This window comes from Chionomys nivalis, chromosome 23 (assembly GCF_950005125.1).
Source record: "Chionomys nivalis chromosome 23, mChiNiv1.1, whole genome shotgun sequence".
Classification (NCBI taxonomy): domain Eukaryota; kingdom Metazoa; phylum Chordata; class Mammalia; order Rodentia; family Cricetidae; genus Chionomys; species Chionomys nivalis.
Genome location: NC_080108.1, coordinates 12,307,930 through 12,332,994, shown reverse-complemented (window position 1 = coordinate 12,332,994; position 25,065 = coordinate 12,307,930). Strand labels below are relative to the sequence as shown.

At 48.2% G+C, this 25,065-nt stretch overlaps 1 protein-coding gene across 2 annotated transcripts in view; it reads left to right on the top strand.

Annotated features, from left to right (window-relative positions):
• Sh3gl3 (SH3 domain containing GRB2 like 3, endophilin A3) overlaps positions 1–24,432 on the top strand; it is a 103,435-nt gene extending 79,003 nt beyond the window's left edge. For both annotated transcript variants that reach the window (XM_057756158.1, XM_057756159.1), the window contains 3 exons: positions 3,808–3,911; positions 4,932–5,041; positions 21,408–24,432. In XM_057756158.1, the coding sequence (XP_057612141.1) occupies positions 3,808–3,911; positions 4,932–5,041; positions 21,408–21,613 (420 nt within the window). In that variant the 3' untranslated portion in view covers positions 21,614–24,432. The remainder of the gene's footprint in view (positions 1–3,807; positions 3,912–4,931; positions 5,042–21,407) is intronic.
• The last annotated feature ends 633 nt before the right edge of the window (positions 24,433–25,065 follow it).

Sequence of the window (25,065 nt, the reverse complement as noted above, 5' to 3'; positions counted from 1 at the left end):
TTTCCACAGTTCATTGTAGCGGCCTCGACGGGTTACTCTGTCTAGGGTTTGTAACCCGCCTGGCTGGCCAGTTATTCCAGGGTCACGGAGAGGCACCACCTGAAAGACATAGGCTGATAAGCAGGAAGGAGGCTAAGCGTATTTGTCAAAGCCTCCGTTTATTAGAGTCATGGTTACAGCTTATATAGCCCCTGAATGGGGAGCTTGGGGGGCTGGAGCACGGGGTCTTGCCACGTGGTCCACGCCCATCACGGAGTCTGAGAGGTTACGATGGGTCGGGTCACGATTCCTTGGTCGGGAAGTCACAAGGTGACACACCTAGTACTCTAGATAGTTTGGAATGTGAGGCAGGTTCCCTTAACAGAGGCTCTCTATTAACAGTTAATTTGGGTGTGAGATAGGCTTGGTCAATAAGACTATTCTCAATACAATTGGAAAGTGAAGCCCTCTGTAAAAACTCCTCACGGCGGTGCTTCCTGTAAATTTTGGGGGGACACGGCTCCTGACAGTTCATGATGATGCTAATCCCCAGGCATCTATGGGTTTGCCTCCATCCCCATGGCCACGATGCTCCAAGGAGTCTCACAGTCTAGTACTTAATGCATTTTCGCAGCCAGATAAAGGTTATAGAACTAGATGCATGCATAGGAGGCATGGGTTCTTAATGCAGCATTCATTGCTGGCATGGGACGGGGTGAGTCGGTACTGTCTGTTGCTTCCCCCAGACCAAGGATACATAGCATAGAGCTGAGGGGGCAGTTTGCGTCCATGAGTCTCAAGGCCACAGCTTCCATCCCCAGGAAATGGAGTCCCTAGCGGTGCCGCTCACCCCCTTAGATTTCTCTTGTTTGGAGAAGAGGAGAAAGCAGTGCTGTTCATTGTCTATGGCTCCTGTATCAAGCATCTGCAAGCACCGTGGCTTAAAGAATATCAGTCCGTTGTCTTCCAGTCTGGAGACCAGAAATCCGGTGATGCAGTGAAGGGATGGGGCAGGGGGCTTGGCAGGAGGCTGCTTTGTTCCCTTTCCAGCCTCCTTAGCTCCATGCCCCTAGCTTGTCTTCCTCCATCTGCAAACCAGCAGCAGACTGTCTGCAAGCCTCCCACTCTGGTGGTCTTGTTTTCTACTCTGGTTTTGTGCCCCCCTCTTAAAAATTTGTCTCACGCTCGTGTGTGTGTGTGTGTGTAAAAGTCTAGTGTAGTTCAGGCTGGCCTCAAACTTGCTCTGCCATAAGGATGACCTTGCCTCCCCCCCCCCCCCGTCCCCCTTTAAGTGCTGGAATTACTGTCACTACCTCTGGCTTAGGTAACCCTGGAATTTGAACCCTGGGCTCGGTGCATGCAAGGCCAGCATTCTACTGGCTGAGCTGTGTCCTCAGCCCCAAAGCAGTTCATAGTTACATCAGGCCAGCCTGGAAGCCCAGGACGCCACCTCTCTTCAAGATCCCTATGTAAACTGTCTGTCAAGGGCCCCTTGCTGTGTACAACATATCCTAACACAGTTTCAGCCTCCAAGGACATCTACTGGCAGTTCTTCAGATTCCTTGATGTGGCCAGTGGAGGGGGTCTTTCGCCTGGGCAGCCTTTGGCTTTTGCAGGGCCCGAGTTTGTTGCTTTAGCACGGCTCTGTCTTTCAGGGCATTTCATTTGAGTTGGAGCCTTGGAAGCAGAGACTATCGCTCCTGGTTCCCAGCACACAGCTCACATCCTGGGGTGAGGGTGTGTGTGGCGGGGGGATGCTGGAAGCTTCTGGTTCCTGACAGTGATAGATAAATCCAGTTTGGGTCTGACTTGCCTTTGCGCTCAGCAAGAGGAGCTGAGTTTAGCGACTACTGTCAGGGTTTTCCCTGGGGATCCACTGTTTGCAGGCACCACGGGGAGTGCTGCCCTTTCTCCCAAGCGTTTGGGGCCCCTGGGATCCGTTGCCTCCCCAAAGTCAGCTATCATGAAGCCTTCCAGAGAGAAACAGTGGGTGATTCGCACTCCCAGGTGCAGGAGGGTTATTCCTTTGGTTGCCTCTTGCTGTCCTTTAAGTCGCAAATGGCAGGCTTAGTTCAAAGTGGGTACAAAGGCTGCTGTTCCTAAAGACAGATCATGGCAGTCTTCCGTGAGCATGCAGCTCCAGCGTCACAAGGAGGCAGTGCTGTTTCCTTAGCAGAGTCTACTGTGGTCATGTCAGGCTGTGGCGCGGACCATATTCAAACGTGTTCTTAAAAGCCAAGGAGATGAAATTTAAGAAATGCTTAGGATTTTGCAGGGGCCAGGCTGTCTTTGTTTTGTTTATTGTGTTTTGGAAATGGAAGGCGGGTGTCGCCTTTCTAGCCACAGAGCATGGTAAAGTATATGCCATGTCAAGGCCGGCCTTAGTCACGTGCCCATGACATTCTTGGCATAGTGGGATCCATGTAGACTGTAGACGCACAGTAAACCCAGGTTCAGAATGAGTGGGCGACCGTAGTAAAGGGCGGGCAGCTGAAAGAGCTCTCAGTGGTACGTGAAAACAACATGGATCTGTGGAAGCCAGCGAGCCCTGGGGATGGCTGTGCCAGGAGAGAAGAGATGGCAGGACGAGGATACAGCCAGATCGTTCCCAGAGCTGGTTAGAATACTGTATAAGAAAATGCTCTTTGGCCAGTCCTGGGACGCATAGTTTTGATTTGTTATCTCTGTCCAGATCTGGAGCTGCAGAAGAGTTGGGCTGGGGGTACAATGGGGAATCACCTCAGTCCTCTGGGCCTTGCTATAGAAGGTTCTAGAACTAAAAAAATCCTTACTTGCTGTAGTGGTTATTCAACCCCACTGATAAACAGGAAAGCCACCTCTGCAGCTCTTTGGGGCTTGTTAGTTTGTGGACAAGAGGGATGGTGGAGACTCCACAGCCCATCACTTTCTGCTGTATGTTTCAGGGAAGATGCTTTGCTGGGTGGTGACAGAGACACAGGGGACAAACAGTCTCTGCCCTGGAGCAGGTGTGGCTGACCTGACACCCCTGCTTCTCTGATCGTGACTTCATTGGCTTTGCTTCTTGGTCTGGCTTAACCAGAAAGCACACAGAGACATTTCTCTAAGAAATCTCATTTATCAAGCATTGGCTTCATTTACAGTTGGGTGAGCTCTCTCTCATTGTGGGGGTGTGAAAGGAAATGGCTCCCAAAGGAAGGCACAGTGTGGGGAGGTGTGACTTTGCCGGGGCAGGTGTGGCCTTGTTGAAGGAAATGTGCCACAGTGGAGGTGGACTTTGAGGTTTCACACATGCTCAAGCCGTACCCAGTGTCTCAGACCACTTCCTGTTGCCTATGAGTCAAGTTGTAAGGACTCTCAGCTCCTCCTCCAGAACCATTCTGCATGCTGCCTTGCTTCCTGCCATGAAGATAATGGGCTAAACCTCTGAGCTGTAATTGAGCCACCACGATTACTTTCCTTTATAAGAGTTGTTGTGGCCATGGGGTCTTTTCATAGCAATAGAAACCCCAACTAAGGTGCCCACCATCTTCAAATCCATGATTTCTAGAGCATTAAAAATATATATAAGAATATCATCATCCTATAACTGTAAAAGAGTGTTTAATGGATTTCCAGCAGATTCATAACTACAAATCAATTTGACAGTATTTTTCCAGCCCCTCCAGCCCTATATGTGACCCTCATCATGATTGTAGGGCCCCGAGATGGGATGAGCTGGACTGGACCAGGGCTGAGGCGGTTGCCACGCTGCCCGGCAGAGCCAGGCTGCTGTCACAGGCTTCCGGTTTGCTCTGGACGTCCCGAGGGCTCTGGCCAAAATGGAGTAATTTTGCATTTCTGCCACAGGTAGAGCAAGTGAGCCAGCTGGCCGTGTTTGTAGAGGCAGCGTTAGACTATCACAAGCAGTCCACAGAGATCCTCCAGGAGCTGCAGAGCAAGCTAGAGTTGCGGTAAGCACCTTTGCCTCGCCTAGGCAGGGGACTGCAGAGTGCAGCCAGCACCTGTCCTCCAGTCCCTCCTGCCTTCTGTTTGGAATTCTCTCTAGCTGACCTTCAGGGTGGGCATGAGATGAGGCTGAGATAATAAACATGTAGGGCAGAACTGGGTGAAGGGCTTTCTCCTTTTTCTTTTTACCAATATCCCTGCCCCCTTTCTTGTGACCCATGTGTAGAGCATACAAGCATGGTGGCCTGAGAGGTAGCTCCCGTGGCTTCTTTGCTGACTTGCCAAAGGGTTCACTCTCTGTCTACCTGTTGAGGAGTGGAGTACAGGCTCCATCCCCAACATCTAGGGCTATGGAAAGAGCCAGGTGACACTCAGAACCCTGTAAAGCCCATGAAAAATGTGATCGGGCTATGATACCCGGCTGATTCTGAACACCAAAAGAGTCAATTGTAGCTTCTGAATGATAAAGAAACTCTGTTCCCTGCCTTGGGACTTTCACAGTCAATGCACCCCCTACTTTCTGCAAATCAGTAATATTATTTAGAGTTTGCACAGCAACCCTATTGATCAAATTATTGGGCTAAACCTATCCTACGTTTTGACTAGGCTTTATAACAGAACGTGGTTTTACATGGGATTATAGTCATGAATAAATTCAGCGAGATTTTTGCTTCAATCGGTGCTGTTGTTACTTAGGGGAGCCTTCCTGACGCATCCACTTCTGTAGACAGATGACCTTCTTCGAGGTGTCAGAGAGGAGAAAAGGCAGCTAGCCTAGGGCGGTGTCTGCTTTTGCTAAGCCTTGGGGACATTATAAGGACATTCTTCCAGATGAATGTCAACTAGAGACTAGAGTACAGACTGAAAGAACTGACACCCCGGGCTCTCAGAGGTCGGGGTTCACAATCCTTGCTCTCACAATCCCACTGGGTCTGGTGGTCCTCAGGAAAAGCAAAGGCCTGTGGACTAGGGAGCCTCTGCCGTCTGGGACGCAGGTCTGACTTGGCTTCCCATGTGTGTTGCAGTATAACGTATGCCTCCAAACTCCCCAGGCGAGATTATGTGCCAAAGCCTGTGAGCACGAGCCCCAGTGACATCAATGGAGTCTCCACCAGCACTTCCTCAAAGATATCAGGTAAGTCAGCGTGCCAAGCGGGGTCTCCAGTTAGGTGTGCTCAGTCTTGTGTTGCTGCGGCCCTTGGTGGGAATGCGCTGAGAAACGGGTGGACTTTTCTTTGGCTGACTGACGAGTCCCTCCTTCCCCAGTTCCAGTGGTCACGTGTTCAAATTTTGAAATCCAGCACCGGGAAGAATTATTATTGTACTTTTGTGTACTAATGCCTTCTAGTGTGTCCGTTGGACAGCCCCTTGACCAAAGGCCCGCAGCTGCTATGGTATCCTCTACGTTTAAAGGTCAACACCTTCAAAATAGCTTCTCAATTGTTAGGAGGGTTTGGTTAGCATTCTCTGAGCACCTGAGATGTGGCAGACGCCACCTCAAGTGCTGCACTGTTAGATTTTAAGTAGGATCTGGGGTAAAACAAACCAGGAAAAACTCAAATGTCTATTTTCCTATAGTCTCTCCATGATTTCCATCCGCATCAGGTCTCTTTCCCTAGACTTAGCCTCTCCTAAGGACTGAGTATGCTGTTGTCCTACCTGTGGCTGGCACACTTTACATATAACAGAGTCTTAATGTTTTGTTTGGTAAATACAGAACAAAAGCAACTGTATTGTTTTACAGTTTTGTTTCCAAAATGCATTGCTTTCTTGTAGTTATTTCCATCTTGTTCATAGGCCTCTCCCACTGTGTTTAGCAACTTCATGCTTTTGCGTGGCCCCTATTAACTGTGACAGTGACCACCCTTAACTCCCTTATCTGCCTCCATCTAGAGCTGAGCAAGACTTTCTAGAAATGAAACTGCCAAGTTGGTGAGGCAGTAAGGGTTGGCGGCAGGGATGTGCCTACCTCTGGATCTTCAGCACTCTTGAAAGATGGCTTTCCTAGCATCTGACTCTCACAGTCTCGGTGATTCTCAGCCTCGTCTGCTAACTCTCCGGCTTCAACAGGGGTAACTAACATACACGCACATCTTAGTTCTCCCCATCTTCTGTTTTAGGGTTCCTGGTGTGTAGTCTGCCTCCAAGGTTGTCTCATATAAAACTTAGACCAAATGCTTTGCTGTGACCTCATTGGCGTCATGGGCTCTCAAACCTCTTACATACGCGTTCTCGCCATTGCTGCCTTCTGAGTCATTGTCTCTGGTGGCAGGTTTTATTGTGCCAATGCCTGGCTTCTGGAAACCGTTTCTACACTGAGCTAATAGTAGCCACCTCTCCCAAGAGACTCAAGAAATGGATAGAAATCCAGGTGCAGCGTTTCTCCTTAAAGAGCTGAGCCTAAGTGACTCACATCACCTGCCTTCCATCCTGCTGGCCCGAGCTTAGTCACATGACACATCCAGCTGGAGAACCAGATCTTACCCATAGTTCTATCACCATGGAAGAGGAAGGGGCGGGTAGGCAGCGTGCAGCTTCCATATGCACGCCCTAGGAAGTTCCTGGAAGAAACTGTCTGCTCTGGTTCTTGTGACCTCCTGTTGGGCGCTGCAGACTCCATTTCTGTTAAAATGTGTCACTCGGGCACAATCTCACAAGCACTGTGGAGTCATACATTAGAATCACTGAGGTGTGGGCAGACATTTTGGTGGAGGGCCAGACAGTACATATGTTAGACGTATGGTCTCTGCAGGGTCGTGTGGTCTCCGTAACAACTACTGAACTTCATTGTTACGCCATTGAGCATGTCCATGGAGGAGTGAACGAGCGTAACCGGCTTTCATTCCTACGCTGTTCGGCTTCCAGCCCAGTTTGCCAACCCCTGACACGACCCATGGGAAATCACTAACTCTGGCTTTCAAGTGTCTGGGCGCTTCGCTGGCTTCATGCCTTGAAACACACCCTAAAGAAATAACTTAATCCCGGAATATTCTTGTATACCTGGTAAATAATCTCCGAGAAGTGGTATGTGGAAACAATCTGGTGGCTAGTTATTTATTTGTGGACATTTTGTCGATAGTTGGATAGGATAAACAGGTGTTGGCAGATTAAGTGAGATACTGTACATCTATTTAAATTCCCGTGGTGTGTGGGTTATACAGAACCACCGGCAGGTATGGAGTTCAGAAAGTTAAGTGGATCCCATGACTGCATGGCCGTAAGCATGGCTGCATTAGGCTATGCGAAGCTGTGGACAGTGTTTATCTGTTTTGAAGCTATCTTTAAAATTGTATTTCTGCAACACATATTTGAGTAAATGCAAACCTCCCGTTGGGAAAGTCAGTGGCTTTGAAGAAGCCATTCAAACATGGATGCTTTAAGGAAATGGTGCCCCCCTGTGTAAACATGACGCTTTCTCTGGCTGCCGGGAAGCTCGCCGCCCTTTGGGCTGTCTGCTGGGGGAACCTGCATCCTGCTTTGCGGGGCCGCTCTGCTGTCTGTTGCCCTAGGACCAGGCTTCAGTAGTGCCCGCCTCCCTGTCTCAGAACTCTGGTTGTTTGGGTGAAATGTACAGGCTTTGTCCATTTTATGATTTGCCGATTTCTGGCCTGAAGCGAATCTTTACTCTGAATCCAGAGTTTTCTGGACGCCATTTCAAGCTTTCTGTTTATAAAAATGGTGGCTATAAACAAGTGAGCTAAACTTTGGAAACGAGTATAATCCCAGCCCTCGCTTCCAGGGCGTCAGCTTTGGGTAAAGCAGACCCCAGTCCTCAAGCTACTCCTGGCCTCCCCTTCCTCCCTTCCAGCATGTACCCAGCAAGGGCTTTGTTCTTAGAGACAGGACTCCAGGACCTTGGATAAAGTTCCCCCAGAACGCCATCTCTTCCTGGCCGTGAGACAGACCCGACTTTCTTTTGTTCTAGTTGCAAACTGGCAGTGAGGAGACTGTTGAGTTCTGTGAGGAGTCAGATATTTGGATCAAATGTCAGGGACAGGCATAGGGCCCGTAACACTGCGGTGCCTGCAGTATGTGGGTGCATTATTTGTTGCTTTGTGCACGGGCCTCCTCTCTTCCTCATACCATGTCGCAGAGAGCGATAATGACGATATTCCACAGTAGTAGGAATGCTGGTAGCAACTACACCGCAGTGTGGCGTTAGGTTAGACAGTCTGCCACACACATGCATTCTCTGCTGCCAATGTACCCTCATTTTACATAAGCAAGGGGACTCTCAGAGTCAAGGGGGAGTTCTCTATCGGTCACCCAGTAGTCCGTGGGTAGCAGGAATGGATAGCTTCCCTCACAGATGGCCTATGTGATGTCATCAAGAAGGGATGCTTGGGGATGGAGTGATGGCTCAGCTGGTAAAACGATAGTCATGCTGGCCAGAGGACCTGCGTTCAGACCCTCAGTGCCCACATAAAAGCACAGGCGCAGCAGTGTGCACCCGTAAGCCCAGTGCTGGGAAGGCAGAGGTGGGAGGAATGGCCAGCAGATGTGCAGAATCCGTGAACTCCAAGCTAGTTCAGTGAAAGACCCTGCCTCAAAGTTAAGATAGAGAATGATAGAAGAAGACACATGACATTGATCTCTGACTTCCACATGCAGGTAAACACACACATACACACACATGCACAGACCATGTCCACACACCTACACGCTTGTAAGCATGCACAGACCACATACATACAAGTATACACAGACACACATGTGCACACACATAGACCCCCCCATACACACAGAGGAAACCCTGGCAAATGTAACAGAACGTTTAAGAGCATTCGGAATGGTTTGTTCCAAGGATTCATAATGACGGGGGGTGAGGCCAGTGTGTCATGGTCAAGGGCATATGCTGTGTGCACCTGGCTTGGCAGAGGGGACGTAGGACAGGACAAAGGAGCCCTTGGCGACCTCACGTAGGCTGCGTCATTCTGAGCTCCCGTCCTTTCTCCTTGGCCAGTAGCTCTGTCCCCGTCCCCAGGCAGATTACATGGTGAGAACTGTGCTGCTCACTGGCTTTTAGAAAGCCTGTGTCCAGAAGCCCAAGGCTGTGGAGTCTCCCTAGTACCGCTGTGGCCCTGTGCCTTGTGAGCCACTGTGTCACGTATCCGTCCCTGAGCTTTGCTGATTTGTAGGTGGAATTTTTGAGTGTAAGAGGGCCCCGTACTGTTTGTTTCCCAGGCACAGTTTCAAAAGAAAATAGCATTTTACAGCCTGCATTAATGGGAAATTACTTTCCATTAGGGTTCTGAATGATTTGCCTATAATGTTTATAAAGGAGAGGAAAAATGTCAAGCATTTCAGTAACAATCTTAAGCAAAGCTCTGAAGGCTCTGCCAGAAATGGGTTCCAAGACCATTTTCTTCATCGTTTCTTCTTTCTAGAGAGGGAAAAGGGCGGAGAGCGATGAAAGGGTGTAGGTCAGTTAGGCAGACGCCGCCGAGGGACTGCGATGGAATCGCCGATAGCATCGTTGCGCCAGGGCGGAGGAGGGGACCTGCGCTGTGGAAGGAGGCCAAGTTCAGACCCTGGCCAGGAGAAAGGAGGGTCTGTCCAAGCTCCCGTGCACGTGGTCACGCTGTTTCATCAGCTCAGGTTGTCCCTTTGTCCCTGAAGAGACGCGGAAGCCAAGGAAAGCCTGAGCTGAACTCTGTACCTGGGCAGTTCTCTGAAGGTCATGGGTTAGAAAACAGTGTGGCACCTGAGACCTGTGTTCCAGAACCTTCCTCACCCCTGGAATCCTGTATGAGGCTCCGAGTTATCACTCACTCTACAGTAAAGTAGAGAGCAGGTTGTAATTCACCTTTTCCTGCATGTGTATCTTAGCTGTGTTGGAGACATCAGGGGAAGGCTTTAATACATGAAGGGCAGACATTGAGAGAGAGGCATTTGCGGAAAGGTCAGGACACACCTCAGACACAGGCTCAGCATTCTCTGTCACAGCCTTACGTTTTTGGGTTTTGGTGGCATCTCTTTATGAGGCTTTTTTTTTCCTTCTCCTCTGAGATTTCTGAAGGTCCTAATTAGTACTGTGACAGCTAAGGGTTAACAGGCCTCAGGCTGAGGTCTGTTTCATGTGTGTGGAGAAGGCTGAGGGTTGTTAACAGATGTGTGCCATGGGCCGTCAGAACAGGCAGAATAAATCTCTCCGACGACTTGTGCTAAGATATTCTACTTCTCCTTGGGTATAAAAGAGACTTTTATAAATTTCTCGACAGTTTAAAGGCTGCTCAGAAATAGCTCGTAGAGCCCAAGTCATTCCTCTCATGGGCGCCAGTCTCCTGGGACTATATTGGAAAATAAACATGTATTCGAAAGGGAAAGGCAGGGCTCACAAGTTAAAAAAGACACGCACTATGCAATAGGAGCACACACATTTATTGACCTAAATTTCCAAAGAGGAAATTAAAATTTCACAGAGTCCTGAGGACGGAATTCGTTCAGTTAGCAGTCTGTCCTGCCTCCCCTTCCTCCACAGCCATGTCTGTAGCTCTCGGTGGTTCCGATAAGCCAGGGCGCAGAAGTCCCACACCATAGTTCAGATGCCGGCAATCAGGGCCAGCTCTGGGTAGGGTCAGCTTTGGGTAGGTCTCTCACCATCTCTGACGGATGTGGACTTATGTTGAATGAAGACATTGGACTTCCTATGCTGGGGTGCTCTGAGCTCTGAATGCTGCGTCTGTTATGTTGTCTCTGAGTCCCTGGCATTCTCAACATCTTAAACTGTTGTCAAGGTTGAGAATTTAATATTTCCGATATTAAGAAGTCATTATTAGAAAGCAGATTGTGAAGTGGTATGTGTGTCGGTCAGTAGCTGCTGGTGTGGGGAAGTAGCTGAAGCCCTTTGCTGTTTTTCCCAAGCTGAAGTAGGCGTTGGACGGAAAAGGTTTCCTCACTGTACAGAATAGGTCCCAGAATTTATCTACATTCTTTGTCACAGAAGCTTCTGAGAGCCACAAGACATAGCCTCTCTCTTAGCTTTGGGAATTTCAGTAGAACTTAGTGTAAATGGCTGTATGATATTATCTCAAATGCAGAATATCTTATAGTCACCTATGTATTTTATAACAACATGGCTAAGCTAAGCTACAAGCTAACATTTCAAAGGGCATAATCCAAATATTGATCGGTGCCACTATTTAAGAGAGAGTGTAGAAGTCCATTGTCTCTGGGGATTATGAGCAGGGCAGCTGTGTGGAACAGCTCCAGGGGACCATGTGAATCTACACCAATGACACCCTGAAGGGACGAACTGTGGCACTTCCCTTCCCGGAGAAGGAGAGCCCAGGACGAGCAGGCCAGTCTTGATGATTCTTAGAGGAACCCCCGAAGCCCTTTATTTGTGCAGAGTCTTCTGGTTTTCCCGCATTAGTGATTAACCCATGCTGTACAAAGCAGGAAGTAGCTCTGCCCAGGGCCATTGGCTAGCCGGTCCCTGTACCAGTCACCAGAAAATCACCTTTGATGACAGCCAGTCTTTCCCATTCCCCATGTCTCGGCAAAAACAACTCATAAACACTGGATCTCGTTCTAGTTGAGGGCCACCAATCGGGGGGTAACTGAATAGATTGTCACTTCTGCACAGAATCTGCACCGGTCATCCCAATTGACAGCTCTGGCCTTTGTCGTGATAGGGCACAAGCTCTTTTCATTAAACCCAAGTGACGAACCTGTGTGGATGGTGAAGGTTGGTGTAAGGTTAGAACAAATCACATGCCTTATGATGTGATGATGATAATGAATAAACTTGCATTCCCCCTATTAGGCATTTCAATAAATCACCTGTTGTAATAAATAGTGGGCTGTTATTTCATATATATATATATATATATATATATATATATATATATGCTTTACCTAGCAATTTACAATGGATTCATTATAGATTAAGATTTAAATTTTAAGTTGTATAATCCCAACACTTGGGAGGACCAGAGGATCAGCATAGGGAGTTTAAGGCTAGCTAGGATGGAGACTCGCTTGAGGCTTCAAGGAAATGGAGACCCTGGTGATCTGTGCCAGAGCCGGGGCCCCGGGGGACTGCTAGTTTTTGTCTAATCTGATGGATGCAGATTGTAATTTAGGCATGGTGAAAACAAACTTGTGTGTGTGTCAGAGTTATACAGCAATGTTGCATCTTAGTCTGCCATGGGAAAAGGATTAGCCTCCAAAGAACTCAGAACTAAACTCGGAGATTATAAATTTTTGGAGAGAGAGCCTGAACCAAATATGCACCTCCTAACTCAAGAGAAACAGATTGGTACAGGTTGAGCATGGTGCCTGGCCTAGGTCACACACTGAGCACACACTGAGCACACACACACTGAGCACACACACACTGAGCACACACTGACACACACTTGGTGGCTGTGCACAAGCCTGAGCTAGAAATAGACATTGGGGCTAGGTATGGAGCTCAGTAGGCGGAGCTCACACCTAGCTTGCCTGAAGCCCTGGGCTGGATCCCCAGTACTGTGTTAGCGGAGTCTAGTGATATGTTGTGATGGACCCAGACTTTGGGAGGTAAAGTCTAGCACATTAGAAGTTCAAGGTCATCCTCAGCTACTTAGGAAGTTTGAGGCCAGCTTGGCCTGGAGACAAGATGGGGAAGGGGGGAGACGAGTGAGGAGACAGTGAGCAGAGAAGAGAAGAAAAGGGGAGAGGAAGAAGACGTTGAATTGTGGTTTTGTCCCAACATGTTTAGGAGATAAATTATTGAGTCAGGTTTTCCAGGTATAGTCAGATCTTTACGGTGACCATCTCGTGGAAACAAAGCTTCCAGGACACTTGGGTTTCATTCCCCATTGCCATGTTGACCCTCTACTGGCCAGGCTCCTTCTCTGAGCCTTAGCGTAGCTTAGGTGACGTGGCAACACTGTTGAGTGTTTGGCCACAAGAAATGGGAGAGAATAGAAGACAAGTCACGTCCTCCCCCCCTTTCCCTCCTACCAGCTGCAGCCCAGGAGGAGGAAGGGGGCTGGGATTCAGAGAGATCTACAATCCCATCTCTGTCACTTTGTACTTCCGGGTCCCACTTCTGTCCTCTGTATGTAGAGCAGGGGTAGAGTTGTTCTAAGCATAACGTAAAGCATGGTACTTGCTACTGTGTAAGAGCCCACAGCACAGCCACTGTTGATACTACATAATCGGTTATCTGATTTCCCAGCCTACCACAGATTGAAGGCAACAGATTAGAAGGGCCTGAGGGACTGCTTCGGGAAGGTCCACTGGCAGCGGGAAAAGTGACAGGTCGCAACCCCGGCTACAAGGGAGGCAAGAAAAAAGCTATATATGTATATATTTAAAACAAAACAAAACCAAAACGGGAACAAAATCTCAAAAGGTAAAACAGTTTGGGGCAGTTACTAAGAGACCAAGAGCCCTTCTCAGGTCAGTTGCTTCCTGGAGATCCCATGCCTTGTCCTTCAGGACTCATGCTGACAGTGGGCGCTGTGAATTGTTCTCCACTCCCCCGACTCCCAGAAAGTGGGTGTGTGTGAAGGGATCCAATGTGCCTTCATTCATGTGCTTGGAGGGAGTGCTGCCTGGGTCTTGGAATCCCTGGAATGAAGGCCAGCGGAGGAGAGAGGAGCTCCTTTGGTGATCTGGAAGATAGTCAAGATGAGACGTGATGGACGATGGACACGAGCTTCCGCTTTTCCAGCTTGTGAAGAGAGCATCCGCTGCTCACCGCCCCTCAGCCTTCATCTCCCTCAAAGCCAAGCGTGGAAACAGCATTTGAGAGCAGCTTCCCAGCCTGAGGAAGGGGTGTGAGAAGAGGGAGGAGGGAGAGGGAGAGCAAATCAGGCGCTCTGCTCTGACAACAGTGTCCGTGTTGGCATCTAGCGAGTGGATGCTGTTGCAAATGGCAGGCCCCAGACACAGGAAGGGAGCACAGAAGCCCCTATAGGGAAGAGCATCCCTTGAGGGTGGGTAGAATTCAGGCACAGGGTGTGTCTTAGCTTTCCCAGGCCTCAAAGCTCCCTGGGATGTGTTGGGCTGAGGATCTCAGCTGAAGGGTAGGGATTGGCTCAGATAAGGAGAGGAGTTGAGACCTCCTGAAACCTGGAACAGGTTATACCTTCCCACTGCTCCTCAGAGATGGAGTGGTCCTCAAGCTGACCCTGCCCATGGGCGGGGTCAGAACTCGGCACTGCCTTCCCTGCCCTTACACTGAAGGGAAATGGTAGTAGCTACTCATTGGATTCAATCCACTGTCTCTGAGGCCGAGGGGCCGCTGTTGCCACACATACGGTAAATGCTAACACCAGGGAGGTTTGCAGCTGGGTAAGATGAGGCATTATGGGATTGGACGGCTACTGCATGAAAAATAATGTCAGCATGTATGTATGCCAGTGACACAGTTGGGTAGGAGCTGTGCAAATGGGTGAGGCTGAGGGGAGTGCCCGGGAAGGATTTTCCTGAGGTTAAGATGGGACCCTGTATCGTTAGAAAATGGATCACATCATGAGAGCCAACAGGGAAGTGAAGAATAGGTTTCCATCTCTATTGTGTGTGGCTAACAGAAAACACATTCTCATATTCTCTCTCTCTCTCTCTCTCTCTCTCTCTCTCTCTCTCTCTCTCTCTCTCTCTCTCTCTGTGGTTTAGGGCAGATCTTGAATGATAAATATTTAAAAGGGTTCCCCTCTTTTCTCTGTTCACAAAGACAAACTGTGTTTCCTACCTCTCCTCTCATGTTACGTTAAAACCAGGTCTCAGAAGCAAGAGAAAATAAACACAGCCTGCCGAGGGTGGGTGGAGGGGGCTGTGCCTTCCCCAGTGGACTCCATGGGGTCCTGGGTGTCTGCTCCCTGAACTAGGGCACACACCCTTGTGCTAGCTAGTAACAAACTCGTGTGCACGTTTTTTTCCACGGTTCTGTTTACCGACAGCTACATGCAAAAGCAGGGGTGAAAGGGGGCTTGGGGCTCTGAGACCTCAGGGGACAGAGGTGGGAAGCTGGCTGGGCGATCTGCTTGCCTGCCTGGAGTTTTGTGTCTGGCAGTGGGAAGCCAAGCATTTAGGAGATAGGTATCCCAAACACTGAGGAAGCAGAGATTGTTTTGGCTGACTGCAAGTTCCAGCTTCCGTGATGTGGATTTTGTGTGCTGGAAGGCCCAGCCACTTTCTCTCAGGTGGGCAGAAATTTTATTTCTCTAGCTGGCCTTGGTGTGAGTCTCCGTTTAGACCAGTGGCGGAAACAGCCTGATCTTTTTTCCATTCCACTCTTTGCCAAAAATGGAAAGAGGAAAAAAAAAAGAGAGAAAGATTAATCTTTTTTCCATTTCTCTTAATGGAAAAAGATGTAATCTTGCCATTCAAGGTAATTCAGTGTCTTCCAGTGAAGAGCACCGATGGCCCGGTTATTACTCACAGATTCAGGAAATAACTGTCGTTGGCTCAGAGATGAACCCCTTCTTGGAGCTGGTGGTTTTCCTTAGCTGTGTCCTCGTCCCCTTGTCCTTCCCAGGCTGTCAATGAGCGAGGGCCGCCTGTGGGGAGACTTGCTTCTGCAGGTGGCTGTCTGCTGATGGCTGCAGTCCCACCTTCAAGAAGCCAGGTTTGTGCGTGCCGAGCATCTGTGAGGTCCTGCAGGTGGCCCGTGGAGCCCCAGCCGTGCCTCACTCCTGCCGGTGCTTGGGAGATCTGTCTACATTTAGTGGGGAGCAGGTGGTGGTTACCTCAAGCCCCTCTTTGGTTTCACTCCACCATATTTTCCCTGGCTCAGAGCACTTTGGGAGCCTGCCTTGCCCCGCAGTTCCAGTGGGAAGTCGGGCTGACGTCATCCTCTGGGTGTAATCTAGGGAGTGATTCCGCCCTGTGGGCCACTGTCTTCTTTTCCAGGTCCTTCCCTCTAGGAAGTGCTTCTATCTCTTTCCTAAGTGACAAGAAGCAACTCGTCCATCTCCACGAATTGAATAAAATCTCTGGGCTCCGAGGTCTTGTACCCCTGGTTCTTTGGAACCGGAGTCCGCCTGTTTCTTACATCTTACAAAATGTCCCTGGCCTCCGGCACAGAAGCCGGAATGCCTTGACCCTCTCAGTGTCTCACAACCGAAACTGCAGTGTTCAGAACTTAGAAGCTGACATGGACCACTCCGTGGCTTCACTCCCAGGCTCTCTGCTCCCTCTGTCATAGGGAGGCTTACTTGGTAGAGCGCCCCAGGTAACAACGATGCCCCAGAATGAAAAATGTGTCAGAAGCATTTCAGAATGTCGTACTGCCACAAGGATAAGCCCGAGTTCTGATTGTTGTTCATGGACAAGTTTGTCCACATCCAAGGAGTGTGCTTGGTAGCAAGGCAGTGCAGAAAGGGCGCAAAGGGAGTCCTTCATGGGGTCTTCCTCGCGATCTCATGATGCTCCTTGTGTAGTGTCTATCCACTGGCGCGGCGATATGTGTGCTGGTCGCTGCCTCTCTGGGAATATCAAAGTGGGCAACATGCTGTGGCCTTTGCCTGTAATGAATGAAGTGAGAAGTGAGTCATGTGTCTGTTTCCTGATAAGTTTAGTGTGTGTGTGTGCGTGTATGTGTGAGAGAGAGAATGCACATGTATGCGCTTACATGTTGGCTTGGACAACTGTCTCCTACTCAGAGTGTGTTTTGGTCATTGCAGTGGCTGATACGTAAGTGGAAGGGAGAGCTAGCTAGTGAGCCCCACAGTGGGTGTGAGAACCCGCACAATATCTCAGCAGCATCATAGAGTGTGTGGAAGGTGACCTAGAGTGAGGTGGACCATGCATGGTGTGGGGTCTTAGTGAGCCCCACAGTGGGTGTGAGAACCCGCACAATGTCTCAGCAGCATCACAGTGTGTGTGGAAGGTGACCTAGAGTGAGGTGGACCATGGTGTGGGGTCTGGAACCTTGTTTGTTTCTGTCTGGCCTGATATCCGCCCCGTGACCTCTCCCAAAAGGGAAGGTTGGTGCAGGACTCGCTGCTTGCCTCCTGCCTGGACAGTGTTTGTGGAGGTGGCTTTCAGAGCCCATGGAGTGTGTTCTACCTGCTCTTCCTCAGTGGCAGGGCCATGGAAAGAACCTGGCTCTCTTACGAGCCACCCTGAAGAAGCAGTTGTTCCTCAGAGATGTGGACCTTGGCTCGCAGCCCCAGGTTCTCGGTGTGTGGCCCCGCCCACCTTCATTAGGAACTGAGTGACAAAGTCAAAGTGGAGCATCCCCTGTTGGAAACTTGGTTCCCTGGTGCTTTGCCATCACTGAATGTTACTCTTTAAAGTTTGAGACAATGAAGCTAAGCCCCAGCGTTTACATTAGTCCCCTTGGCTGCCATCAGGGTAACAAAAGGGATTTACTGACTGGCTGGGCTCAGGTCTCTCCAGGAAGGAGCCATCCAAGTCCATGAACATCCAGAAGGTCCAGGATGTCTTTGTGGATAGACCCGGATTCCAAGAGGCTGGTCAGCCCAAAGGGTGGGGGCTGCCTCTCAGCAGAAGGAGAGGCCTCATCACCTCTGCTTCCTCTTCCCCCAGCAGCTGAAGCTCTGTCCACTTCCAAACATGCAGGGAAGGCAATGGCGCTCATGGTTTTCAGTTCCCTCCCCCAGGCTGGCAGGATCTGGAAATTTGAAAAAAAATAACCTACATTGCAAGACCTGCTTAAACAGGTCCAGGAGCCATCCTTGGCCAACCACAGAAGTACTTGGATCATCCATTGCCATTCTTTCTCCTGGCTTTTCCTCTTGTTGGCTTTATGTGAGCCCCATATGTGAGGATGGAGCACAGTCTCTTACAGAGCCTCAACTCTCTGCACAGTCTCAAGGTTACTGCTCTATTGCTATGCAGAGACACCACGACCCATGGCAACTTGTCAGAGGAAACATTTGGGGCTTGTTTACAATGTCAGAGAGTTGGTCCATGACCATCGTGGTGGGGAACTGTTGGGGGCCGTGTACCCGGGTCCAACACAGATTCCCTAACTGGACTGGAATGGAACCGCGAGGAATAAACCGACGCAGCTTACACGGTCATCATAGAAGGGCAAGATCTCTGCGAAGATCTCTCTCTTTATTCTCCAAACACCTTATATATCATCACATAAATTGAGTGGGAAAACACATTAGACTGTCTCCTAGGTAACCAGGCGAATGGGCTCTTAGTCACGTCCGCATCTACCTGTATGCTAGCAATCACATAGGCCATGAATTAGCATCTCTATAAGGCTTCCTCCGAATTACAAAGGAATAAGCACCAAACATCCTGACCAGCTTCAGCCAACACCTCTCCTCAGGAGATCTACATTTCTAACAAAAGAAACTAGGAGCAGCACATCCTGGCTATTCTTAAACAGAGACAGCTTGTCTGCAGAGTTATGTGATCAGCTCAGACGAGGCTTATGGTTCTTGTGCCATACAGAAATATGGGCCTACAGGGAACATGGTGGCCGGCCAGCAGGCATGGCACTGGGACACTGGTGGAGAGACTGCATCACATCCTGATCTGCAGGCAGTTAGCAGAGACAGACAGACAGACAGACAGACAGACTAGGTCTGGCAGGCACTTCTGTAACCTCAAAGCCACCCACAGTGACACCCCTCCTGCAGCAAGGCCACACCTCCTGATCCTTCCTAAATAGTCCACCAACTGGAAACCAGACATCCAACTATGTGAACCCCTTTCAGACCACCACTGGCCTAACAGCAACAGGAAAAGGAAACAAAAATGGAAACCATAAAATTGAACGGCAGAAGGGAAGGTTTGTCAGAGATTTCAGTCGGGATATTGGAGATTGGTTTTGCTCTGGGAGCCCGTCCTTCTGGAATGATCTCTGCTGGCTCCGGGTTTAGGAAGGAGCCTAGGGGAACCTTTTATAGAGGAGGCAGCTATTGGTGGCAGAGAGAGTCTCCCTATCTCTTTTTGGATGGCTGATTTCCGACTAATGCCTATGGCCTTCCTTTGTGTGCAGTCTGGGCTGGGGTTAAGCTTCCTCCCATCCCATCCCTAGAGACAGCCTTGTCTCACCAGTGGTCCATGCTCCTGCCTTTCTCCAACCACTGCATCATCTTACTTGGCCAAGGCCCTTCAGCGCTTGCCTGTCATTACAGTTTCAGCTCCTCACAGGGGACTGTGGGAAACTCTGAGGTTCTGCAGTGACTCCCGAGAGCTGGAGTTCGGGAAGACATGTCTAACTTTAGACATGCTAAGTCCATTATCTTAAACTAGCCTGGAAAATGCCCTAGATTCACCAACTTATAGGCTCAGGGAATTTGTGGAAAATCTTTAGAATATCTAGGAAACAAAGAAGAAATATTCATCTCCAAAAAGTAAAATCAATGGTGTTTCCAAAGCCTGCTGAAGTCATTTCATCTTTAAGTATGGGCATAGAAACCTTAAAATAGTAGCAAGTGTGATACTGCCACAGAGTCAAAATGTGGTACTTGCATTACTGTGGCCTTTTCAAATGGCCAGTCATTTAAAAAAAAAATCTCTTAAAATTAATTTTATTACTACTCAGAGGAAAAAAACACCAAGTGTAATCCAGTCAAAATGGAAATTACACAGCGGCATTAACATTTACCTGAATGATTGTAAGACTAGCCAGGACATTCTATGATGGAAGAGTGGCCAGGAGCTTGCTGTAGTAATCATTAACATTTACTCAAAGCTATGATATGAAGAGAGAGAGTACAGTGACCACATGGATCAACTGAACTAAACTGAAAATCTCAAAATAGACCCCAGGCTCATGATAAATGAACGACAAAGCCAGGTGTGCTGGTATACACCTGCAATCCCAGGAGGATCCCTTTGAGTTCAAGGTCAGCCTGGGCTATGTAGGAAGACACTCAATAATAAGATATAAAAGCAGTGTTTCAAATCAGTAAAGAGAAAGGATCATTTAAAAATTTATAACTGCATTGGCATTATTAAAGCATAATAAACTTTCCCTCTTTTTGCTAAAATCTAAATGGATTTAAAACAAAAGTTGTAACATGAAAAGATTTGATTGAAATTCTCTAATAAAATTCTGTTCAAAGGGGGTGGAGAGATGACTCAGCACTTACGAGCATTGACTGTTCTTCCCGAGGACCCGGGTTCAATTCCCAGCACCCACATGGCAGCTCCAGACTGTCTGTTACTCTAGGGGTTTTCTGACACCCTCATACAGACACACATGCAGGCAAACCACCGATGCACATAAAATTCAAAGATTATAAAATTCTGTTCGTTAACCATACATGACTGCGGAGGATAAACTATGAATGAAAAGCCTCATTTATCCTCCTTTATTGTCCTGAAATTATATATTCTAAAGCAAAATAGAAAACCTACCACTTGCCCAGTTGCCAGCACAGACGGCAAAAATAAAACATACAGACAGATGAGAAGCTGGGAATAGTTTGTACCAGACTTGGCAGATAGGAGGCCAGTGTTTGGAGTATATGAGGGCTTCTAATTTGTTAAAATAAAGGTAGAATATTAAGTCGATGGCAAATGTCAAACATCTTGGCAACTTCATGTTCATGATGATCAAATCCTGTTCTAGGCAGTTAATCACACACGGACGTCTGCACTCTTTGAGAGTATGTCAAGAGATGTACCTGCCACTTTCTTCAGAGTTATCTCTCAAAGCCGAGAAAGACTAAAAGAGACAGGAAGCAGGAAGAGGGTGGGAGGTAAGAGTGAAGGACAGGAACAGGGAAGAGGAGCGGCGAGAAAAGATGGAAAGAGGCAAGGCAAGGAGACGAGGGAGAAGGAGAGAAGGTAGGAAGGGAGAGAGGGCCACAAACGTCCAATTACAGAGTCGTTAAGATCAGGTGTGCTCTGAACGGACCGGCCCTGATGGATGCCAAAAATAAAGGGAAATTAGTGCAGGTGGCAGCTGGCCAGTAGCCGTGTGGGGCCAGGTTCGCAGCATTACGTACAAGAGTGTTATTTAATGGAAGCAAATGCATGGAAATATATTGACAAATATATATTCATACACACCCTTGGTATTCACGGGCTGCACACTGGCTTTCTCTGAGTCAGTGAGTTAGAAGTGACCTGACCCAAATCCGCATACACATCTTCTCGTTTCCAGCGACCATGTTTTAGATTTTTGGCCACGTCAGTCGACTCTGTGGATGTTAGTGTTCCTGCTCTGACTGCTCTCTTCTTGTCCCCGTGTTACCGTCTCAGAATTCCTAGACTCGTGTCAAACACCGCCTCAACTTTGCCCTTTAGCCTTCCCGAGTCCCATCCGGTCAGCGCAAGGAGAGTCTGAGCATCCCAGAGACAGGACTGGGGCCTGGTGATTAGTTTTTCCCCTTGGGCTCCGGGACAAGCTGAGTGGAGGTGGGGTGGACTCGTATCTGCTTCCTCAGAGGACTGGGAAGACAGACACTGGGGACAGAGGCTTGCCCGAGGCAGCTGGAGAGCTGAGAGCAACGGAAGCCAGCACTGGGGTGGGCAGGGAGCAAGCACAGGCTCCTCCCCCATTTCTTGTTTCAGGGTGATTGTCGTGTTAACCTGTACTTTTTGTCTCCGTATCACATGGACAGGTACTCACATTCCCGCGGACCAACCCTGCTGTCGCGGTCTCTATGACTTTGAGCCAGAAAACCAAGGAGAATTAGGATTTAAAGAAGGGGACGTCATTACACTAACCAATCAGATAGATGAAAACTGGTACGAAGGAATGCTGCGTGGGGAATCTGGCTTCTTCCCCATAAATTATGTGGAAGTCATTGTGCCTTTACCTCGGTAAATGTGTCCGTTGGACCTGATTTCATAACTGAAATGAATTTGCACCAGTGTTCCCTCGGTGTGATGTTCTGTGACACCCTCCCTCTCTGGCCCACTTACTCACTTTTGTATGTGTGTTTTCTTTATAATGTATTTTGTATCAATTTAATTTGTTTAATCGATTTCTTTGTCCTAACTCATAAAGATAGTTTTCTTCTTGTTCTAAAAAGTCATTGGTTAAATGTATTTGCTTCCTGTTGCTAAGAAAAGTGAATTGCACCCATTACAGATACGTGAACGAATGGCCTGTCTGGTCCTTAGCTGCAATGGAGCGCACCCTTTGCGGCTAAGAAAGCTAACGAGTTTGTTTCTTGAGGTTTTGATGGCATCCCGTCTTTTCCTGTTTTAAGCTTACCTGTGAACAGCCCAATAAACATGACACACTGTGTTCATAAAAGACTATGGCTATTTTTTATGTTAAATTGCTTTTTAAGCATGGACTTCAGCACAGATTCCTCCTGTGGCCCCTTGGCCGACCCGGGGTCCCACGAGGGGTCCTTAGACGATGATTGTAGATCAGTGTCAGCAAGTGGGGGTGTGGCTCTTTATCTGCAAGCGATTTAAACGTGGTTCGTCCTTTCCTCAGCCCAAGACTGGAAAACCTCCTTGCCTAGTGTTAAGTTTATAAAACAGCCCACATCAGCCTTGTCTGCCGTCATATGTGGGCAGGGATGTTTTCAAGCTGTCCCATTGTGGATGCTGAGGCAGGAGCATGGTCTCTTGGGCGGAGTGTCCGATAACTTAGGTTTACAGAACAGCCTTGGCCTTACCCTGAGTATGACTTCATCACGTGCTGTGGCTCAGTGGAGTCCACAACAACCCTGCCGCACAAAGAAGAGGCAGCCATTGCTCCCCTTTGCAGAGTGGTCACCCAGGGTCAAACAACCAAATCGTGGCAGAAGCAGAACTTGAACTCTTGACTGTGTAGTGGATGCTGGCACCCGAGTGTCTGTCAGTCACTGGGACCTGCCCTGTTGATCCCTGGCATTTGTAACCAAAGCCCAGAGGCCAGATTGGTCCCCCCAAGAAGATGACCTAAGTTGTGTTTCCTAGTCTTCTGAGCTCCCTTTCTTAACAGGTTTGTGTGCGTATGTGTGTGGGGGGGGCGGGGGTGCATACATATGCACACACATTCCTTGTACATTCAGTGTCTACCGGAAGTGGTAATTCTGAACATTCACGGGATATTTATTATATGCCAAATGCTGCTCAAAGCAGCTTCTGCGAAATGGGCACACACCATGCTATGCTGTCCGCTTGGTGTTCTTCTTCAGATACTAGGATTGCGTCACAGAAATGCCAGGTCACTTTTCTGGTCACACAGTCAAGTGTCGGAGCTGAAATTTTAATTCACAGTCGTCTCCCATGCCCATGGTCTTCACACTTCCAGAATGTCTCTCGTGATATCTTTTCTCTCTGTAAAGTCACAAACAAGCCTGTTTTTCTACCCGGCTTTTATTCGTGGTTTGCTTTATTAGAAATTTACCATGAGAGACCCAGCGGCACTCCCCGTCCTTATAATTTACTGGAATAGCTTGTTTAGAGGAAATAAACGGTAATTGGACTTCATTGAGAGCTACAGATTAATTTCTAATAATAACTGAAAAAATTCAGCAATTTATAATAGATCACCTTAAAGCAATTAAAAATAGGACTTGGTTAATGGCCAGACAGCTGCTGAGGAGGGGGCAATGACTATGCCTGTGTCACATTGTGTCTCCCACGGGCTTTTGACTTCAGCTCTTTGGCAGGGTCCCCTCTCTACATGATGTTTGCCGAGAAGGCTGGCAGATAACATCTGGGGCCTGGCACAGGCTTGACACCAATTGCTTTGGGCCAGCTGTCAGAGAGAGCCTTTCCTTGTGAGCTCCTGTGTCAAGGAACTCACAGCTTTCTGAATTCTGCTCCTTCCTGGTTTGTTCCTAATGCTAAAGACTGTGAGCAAAAGCAAGCTGAGGAGGGAAGGGGTTATTTTATCTCACAGACTATCTAGTTCATCATGGTGGGATCAGGGCAGGAACCTGGGGCAGGAGCTGCAGCAGAGAACTAAAGGAAGGCTGCTTACTGACTTGCTCAGTCTGCTCTATTAAAGAAACCCAGGACCATCAGCCCAGGGGTGGCATTGCCTACAGGCTAATCTCATGTGGGCATTTTCTCAACTGAGGCTCCTCCTTTCCCGATGAGCCTAGCTTGTGTCAGCTTGACAAAGTAAGGAGCACACAGCCCGGCTTGCACTGAGTTTTCTGTTCTTATCATTAAGAAAGTCATGTGAATTTTCTTCTATTGGAAAAAGTATCCGTGACCTTTCAGAAGGCTAAACAAGTTTGAACATTAAATAGCATTATTTTTCTAATCATAAAAGGCAATGCAGATGTATTATAGGACAATTCAGGCTGTTGTTAAAGTTATAAAGGAAAATACCTTTGAGTGCACAACCCCAAAAGAATTATTGTTGTGGTGGTTTTTTACTGTGTTCTTCCCAGATTGCCCTTGTACATTTCTGGATTCATATGTGTACATGAACAGAAGTGTGTATTGTGTTTTCAACTTTGTATGTTACTTGCAGACCTAAGTCCTTGAACTAGCTATATAATATTTTATTGTGTGGGGGCATAAATTCTAACTAGGTTTCTGCTCTTACACATTTCCAGTTTTCTTGGTCAATTTTAAACTTACTTTACATGGAAATGGGTTAAAAGGACAAGCAAACTGAACTTGGATTTATGTTGATTTGGTGTATTCATTAATTATTAAATTATTAAAGTACCTCTATTTCCTGAAGGTTGTATGATTGTGCTTTGGTTGCCTTTCCATATTGCTTTCTATGACATTACGTCAGTTTACATTACCACCTAGAGTGTCGTGGCACCCCCTTTTCCAACCCCTCGTCACCTGTTATCACTTGGCTCTGATAACGTGAGGTGACAGTCATTTCCCCTTACTTCAGGAGATATGCCCCCCACACACACATGAGAGAGACATACGGAGACATAGAGACAGAGATACACAGAGAAAGAGACAGAAATACAGACACACAAACACAACACACACCACACACACAGACACACACACACACACTCATAGATTCCGCCTATGTGGTTGTACACAGACTCAGTGCCCTTCCATCTTTACTAACCATCTTCCATATACTGTGGCTCTCACGTCTGCAGTCTGTGGTAGGATGGTGAAGTAGTTTTGTCTTCACAGCTTCGTAGATTCTACCACAGATTTTTATCAACCTTAGCACATGATTAATTTACCTATTAAGAAGCTCCTAATTTTTGTGTAATTGAAACACCTTACAGCCTTTCCCTGGCATTTCCACCTTCGTAGTGAGGGTGTGTTAGGAGGGGCATGTGCAGGACAGTAAACATTGCTTAAACACAAGTGCTGCTGTGCCACAGCAGGAGATTG